The 5,618-nt window shown below is 60.4% G+C and overlaps 1 protein-coding gene across 1 annotated transcript in view; it reads left to right on the forward strand.

Moving 5' to 3' along the window:
- BRPF1 (bromodomain and PHD finger containing, 1) overlaps positions 1 to 5,618 on the forward strand; it is a gene marked incomplete at its 3' end in the record, with an annotated part of 18,094 nt that overhangs the window by 11,659 nt on the left and 817 nt on the right. The window contains exons 7-11 of the mRNA XM_009329951.1: positions 900 to 1,031; positions 1,369 to 1,515; positions 2,480 to 2,792; positions 3,716 to 4,030; positions 5,287 to 5,583. Of these exons, the coding sequence (XP_009328226.1) occupies positions 900 to 1,031; positions 1,369 to 1,515; positions 2,480 to 2,792; positions 3,716 to 4,030; positions 5,287 to 5,583 (1,204 nt within the window). The remainder of the gene's footprint in view (positions 1 to 899; positions 1,032 to 1,368; positions 1,516 to 2,479; positions 2,793 to 3,715; positions 4,031 to 5,286; positions 5,584 to 5,618) is intronic.

The raw sequence follows: 5,618 nt of genomic DNA on the forward strand, positions 1-5,618 counted from the left end.
GCGACGCCGTTGGCAGCCTGCCATGGGAAGGGAATCCTGCCCTCTCACGCTGCCGCGCAGAAGTTAGCTCCTTCCTCGTGCCCACATTTAGCCGGTGGCGGCGGCAAAGCTGTCAGAAATGGCTCTAGTCTGAGGCTGCTGTGTCAGCGAGTGTCGAGAGAGGTGGCTGGAGGTTCCAGAAACAGTCTGGAAGGAACCAAGGCCTCGCTTCCAGTTTCTGAAACCACTCCAGGAGCGCTCCCTGTGGGTGCTGCTTCCAGCCCGCTGTCTGCCTCAGCCCTTAGTCAGCACTTCACAGATGTGAAGTCTCTGGTGCCAGAGAGGAAGATTTTTCGTCTGGCTCCCTGTCTGAGCTCTAAATCTTTCTTTCTGAGCCCTTTGAGGACTGTGGCCGGGCAGGGTTTTTTCCTGCCTTTGCTCCCTCTCATTTTTATTTGCTGGAGAAGAGTTGAGACTGCTTCTGCTCATCTTTGGCTACGGCAGAATAAAAGTTGGCATTTTTTGGTGCTCCAGAAGTGAAAGCAACCAGAGCCGTGTTCCTTTTTTGCCCTTTGCTGGAGCTCTGAGCAGCAGCACAGACCCTGGTGGTGTTGATCTGTGCTCTTGGGCAGCTGCAGGTAGTCGGTCATGTTAGGAAGAGTATTTCCAGAGGCTCGGGATGTCCACCTCCTGGCATCCTAAGGGCTTGCTGACCAAGGAGCAGGTATTCAGCTCTGGCCAGAGGTCGGACTGTTTCTGAGTCACCCGCCTTGGTTACAACAAGGGAACCAGGACCTTCGCTGAACCAGCGGGTCAGGCGTGCCGGTTCCCTTTGCCAGGGAAGAGCCCCAGCACACAGTCAGGAAGGTGGGGATGGGAACACATCTCCTATCAGCTCATGGTCTCTGATATTCCCGCAGAGAGACACTGAGGATAAGAACTGGGCCCTGAAGGAGCAGCTGAAGTCATGGCAGCGCCTCCGCCATGACCTAGAGCGTGCACGCTTGCTGGTGGAGCTGATACGCAAGCGGGAGAAGCTCAAGAGAGAGACGGTAACGATCGTTTGCCCCTCCTTGGGGAGCTGCTGGGGTGGGCATGAGCATGGGCTCTTTAGAGTGCTGTAGGGCATGTGCCGGGGTCCCCTCGGCCGTGCTGCGCCCTGCCCCAGCGGCTCTGAGCAAAGGTGGCTGTTCTGCAAGGCTGAGGTGGCACGCGCAGGTGCTGGAGCTGGTGTTTCACCTCTGCTCCCCAGAGACGGGGGTGAGGTGCAGTCCCTGCCCCTCGCGCCAGGAGAGGTGTCGCTGTCCTGCAGGACTGCAGTGCTGCTCCCTGGGGACTGTCCCCGCTGCCGGGCAGGGGTCTCAGCCCCGCTCTGTTCTTCTGTTTCAGATCAAAGTGCAGCAGGTGGCACTGGAAATGCAGCTGACCCCCTTCCTCATCCTCCTCCGCAAGACGCTTGAACAGCTGCAGGAGAAAGACACGGGCAACATCTTCAGCGAGCCGGTCCCTCTGTCTGAGGTAACAGAAATCTACGAAGTAAGAACCCCCTCCCCCAGATTTCTACTTCACTCAAACTTGTCCCTTGCTCGTGCCAAGGGCTGCCCCGGGTGCTCTCTGGTCCGGAAGCTCCCCCGGGCAGCCTGGTGCTGGCTCGCGCATCCCAGCACCACTCACCCAAGGGGGCTGTGCAGCGATGCCCCTCCCGGGCGAGCTGAATGCGGAACAGCTGAGCTGGTGCCGGCCAGGAGCACAGCACTCGGCTCTTTCTCTGCGCGTGTTGCTGGTGACTCCCCAGTGTCTGTGAGCGGTTGGGGATCCCCGCTGGGAAAGGCAGAATGCCGGCCCTTGGCAGGCGGCACGCTCTTACCTGTCCTCCCGTGAAGGCCCCTGCTAGGCGACAGACTGAGCACAGCACAGAAACGGGTTTGACCCCCAGACTGTCACTGCTGGGGGCAAGGGAAATGATTCCTGAGACCGTCACCTAGTGCCCGCCTGGGGAGGTGGGGAAAGGCCGTGCTGGCTCTGCACGGCTCTGGCAGCAGGTCGGCATGGAGATGTCTTGACAGCGGTGGGGAGGAAGGCCGCACGGTCCCACCTGCAGCCATTGCTGCTGCCTGGACGGTTCTGTTTTACTTGTCTGCACTCAGCCTCGCCCCCGGGGGCTGCGCTTGTGGCTTCCTCCCCTGGGGAATGCCGTGTAGCGTTCTGGATCCCAGCTGCCCGCAGACAGGAGGAGAGGACGGGATGCTGGCATGTGCGCTGGAGCCTTAAAAATGCTTCAGAGTGCGTATCTGCTCTAACATGTTGAGTACAGCACATGGGCTCCCTAGTCCGGAGGCGTTACTGTTCCTCAAGCTGCAAAAGCAGACGGCATTCCCCGATGTGCATTTGGGCAGAACGCAGGGAGCGATACCTGATTCCTCTAACGACTGTTTTCTTGGAGCAGGTAATGCTAACTGATGGCTCCCGGGCTCTTAGCTCTGGCTCTTTCTTCATGCAGGTCCCAGACTACCTGGATCACATCAAGAAGCCGATGGATTTTCAGACAATGAAACAAAACCTGGAAGCCTATCGCTATCTGAATTTTGACGACTTTGAGGAGGATTTCAACCTGATCATCAACAACTGTTTGAAATACAATGCCAAAGACACAATCTTCTACCGGGCAGCCATCCGCCTGCGGGAGCAAGGAGGCGCCGTTCTCCGGCAGGCTCGCCGGCAGGCGGAGAAGATGGGCATTGACTTTGAGACAGGCATGCACTTCCCCCACTGTGTAACGGTGGAAGAGGCTCAGGTCCAAGACATCGAGGACGGTGGGTGCTCATACCCTGTCCCGGGGTACGAGGGCTGCTCGGAGGAAAAGCCTGGGCAGAGTCAGGGCACCTGGGAGACTGTTGGAGCTGCCTCCCGCGGGAGGTTCAGTTGGATGCCTGGGCGGTGTGTGCCCACTCCCCAGAGAGGTGGGGGCTTTGCTAGCCAGGTGCCTATCGGCCCCATTAGGTTGGTTCTAGGCAGTGGCTTGTGTGTCCTGCCAGTCCCTCGGTCCCTCATCCTCTTGGTCAGAGCAGGGGGCTGCCTGGGACGCGGGTACCATCACTCGCCCCGTCCCCAGCACTGGCCGTGAGCTGCTGAGGCTCCTGCTGTGCTGCCCGGCTAGAAGGACTGACTCCCCCTGGTCAGAGCTGTATGCTCCCCCCTCTCTCCCCAGCTGTGGGCTTTGCTGGCTGCCACACAGCTCCTGATACCCCTCAACCAGACCTCACTGGCTCCGTGGTTGTAGATCTGCTTGTCTCTGCTGGGCAGTGGGGAGCACCGCCAGGAAGAGCTTGTCAGAGAAGGATCTTTCAGGGTCCCCCTCTCCCTGCTCCAGCATGGGATGGGCTCAGTGAGGGGAACTTCCCTGCTCTGTAATGCTTCAGGATCCCTTTGACTCTTGTTTTTCCTGTTACAACCCCCTTTCTTTTTCCTGCTGTGTCCTTGCCCCAGCCGATGGGAACCCTGGTATTCGCCAAGCTGCTGCTCGGCCTGCCTTCCCCAGCAGTCCCAACTGGCTTGCTTCCCCCAGGGCTCCTTCTCCAGGTCTTTTAGGGTAACTTCCCGTGTTTGCAGGTGTTTGGTACCGTGTCAGCTGGTTCCCTTCTGTGGGGAACCTGGATTGCCCCATGCCCTTTCACGTAGAGGAGCTCCAAAGAGTTCCCGTTTTTTTTCATCCATCTGCTCCCCTTTGTTCCCCCAGAAGATGTGCGGCTGCTGCTCTCGGAGAATCAGAAGCACCTGCCCTTGGAGGAGCAGCTGAAGATCCTGCTGGAGCGGCTGGATGAGGTCAATGCTGGCAAGCAGAGCATAGGACGGTCCCGCCGGGCCAAGATGATCAAGAAGGAGATCACAGTCCTACGGCGGAAACTCGCTCACCCACGGGACCTGGGCCGAGACGGGCTGGAGCGGCACGGCTCCTCTGCCAGGGGAGTCCTGCAGTCGCACAACCCCTGCGAGAAGGACCTGCAGACAGACAGCGCTGCAGAAGAGAGCAGCAGCCAGGAGACTGGCAAAGGTACTGGTCCCTCCAGAATACTGCTGGTTTTGGGGAGCGGTGGAGAATCACCTCTGGACAGGCTGGCTGGGGGGGGGGCCGCCCTGCCAGGCACCTCCCGAGGCAGGAGGGCTGTGCGGGCAGCTCCCCGCACACACCTCGCTCTTCGCTCCTCCTCAGGAGCAGGGCAGATGGCCTCTCGGGGGGCAGTCCCTTATCTCCCATTCCCCTGAGAGGGTTCCTCGTTTCCCGTAGTGCCTCCCGTAGGTAGGGGTGGGTGCGGAGTACAACGTCTGCGCCTCCCCGGGCTCCCTGCCTGCGTGCCCGTCCGAGGACAGTACCCCACTGGGTAGTTGGTAGTGAGCCGTACCAGCCAAGCAGGTGGGATTGGCAGCCGAAGGAGGCCACCTCCTGCGTCTGGAACAGCTGCAGCCTGGTGTGCGTTTGCCTCTGGGGAGAGTCGGCAGGGCGCTGGTGTTCGCAGCTGCGGTCAGCATTCACCCGGTGAGCTCGCCTCCCGTGCGGCCGAGGAGCTGGATGTCGTTCCAGAGACCGAGTGCTTTGCCGTGAGAGTCCCAGCTGTGTGATGTGGGGCGTGAGATGGATTGTTTCCTCCTGCCAGCTCTGCCACGCTGCCTTCTGTAGGGGCGTTAGGGAGCAGGCTGCCTTCAGCGTCCCGTCCTGCTTGGGGGCACGGGAGGGAGTTGCAGCAGCACCGACTGCCGAGCTCCAAACGCCCTCCCGGGGCTGGGAGCCAAACGTGGGCCAGCCACCAGCTCCTTGGCCTCCTGGACAGAGGTGCTGAGCTGGGCTCCGTGGGGAGCACAGCAAAAGCACCAGGAGGGACTGCTAGGTGTCACCGGGGTTTGCCACCTCTGCATCCCAGTCCTGCCCCCCTAAGCACCGGGAAAAGCAGGCCGTTCCGCGAGCTGGGGGCGTTTTAGGGCCTTTGTCTTTCAAGGGTGCAGTGGAGCTTCTCAGCTGCTGCGTGTCGTGGGAGAGGTTTAGTCCTGCTTGCCTGCTCTTGACTTCTGTTTCTGTGAGGTGCTGCCTGGGAGAAAGGAGGGCATACCTGGCTGGTGGAGTGTTCTTTGATGTCCCCATCTAGCTTTTGCTGCCAGCAGACTGGATAGTTTGACGCTGAGGGCACAGGAATGGCAAAGCTCAGGATGGAGGATCTTCTGAGACAACGTTCCCGAGAAATGAAGCTGTTCCTTGATGCCGCTGCCGTGCGGTCCCTGCCAGCTGCAGCTGACACCTTCTCCTCCCTCTTCCAGGTCTGGGTCCCAATTCTTCTTCCACCCCGGCACATGAAGTTGGCAGGAGGACCTCAGTGCTCTTCTCCAAGAAGAACCCTAAAACTGCAGGCCCTCCAAAACGTCCAGGACGCCCCCCAAAGAATCGAGACAGCCAGATCGCTCCCGGGCACGGGAACAGCCCCATTGGGCCCCCCCAGCTCCCAATAATGGGGTCCTCCCAGCGGCAGAGGAAGCGAGGGCGAAGCCCGCGCCCCAGCTCCAGCTCGGACAGCGACAGCGATAAGTCCACTGAAGACGCTCCCATGGGTGGGTGCGGCAGCTCCCCCTGCTCAGCCGGGCGGCCGCGGCCC

Source organism: Pygoscelis adeliae, unplaced genomic scaffold (assembly GCF_000699105.1).
Source record: "Pygoscelis adeliae isolate BGI_AS28 unplaced genomic scaffold, ASM69910v1 Scaffold208, whole genome shotgun sequence".
Taxonomy (NCBI): Eukaryota; Metazoa; Chordata; class Aves; order Sphenisciformes; family Spheniscidae; genus Pygoscelis; species Pygoscelis adeliae.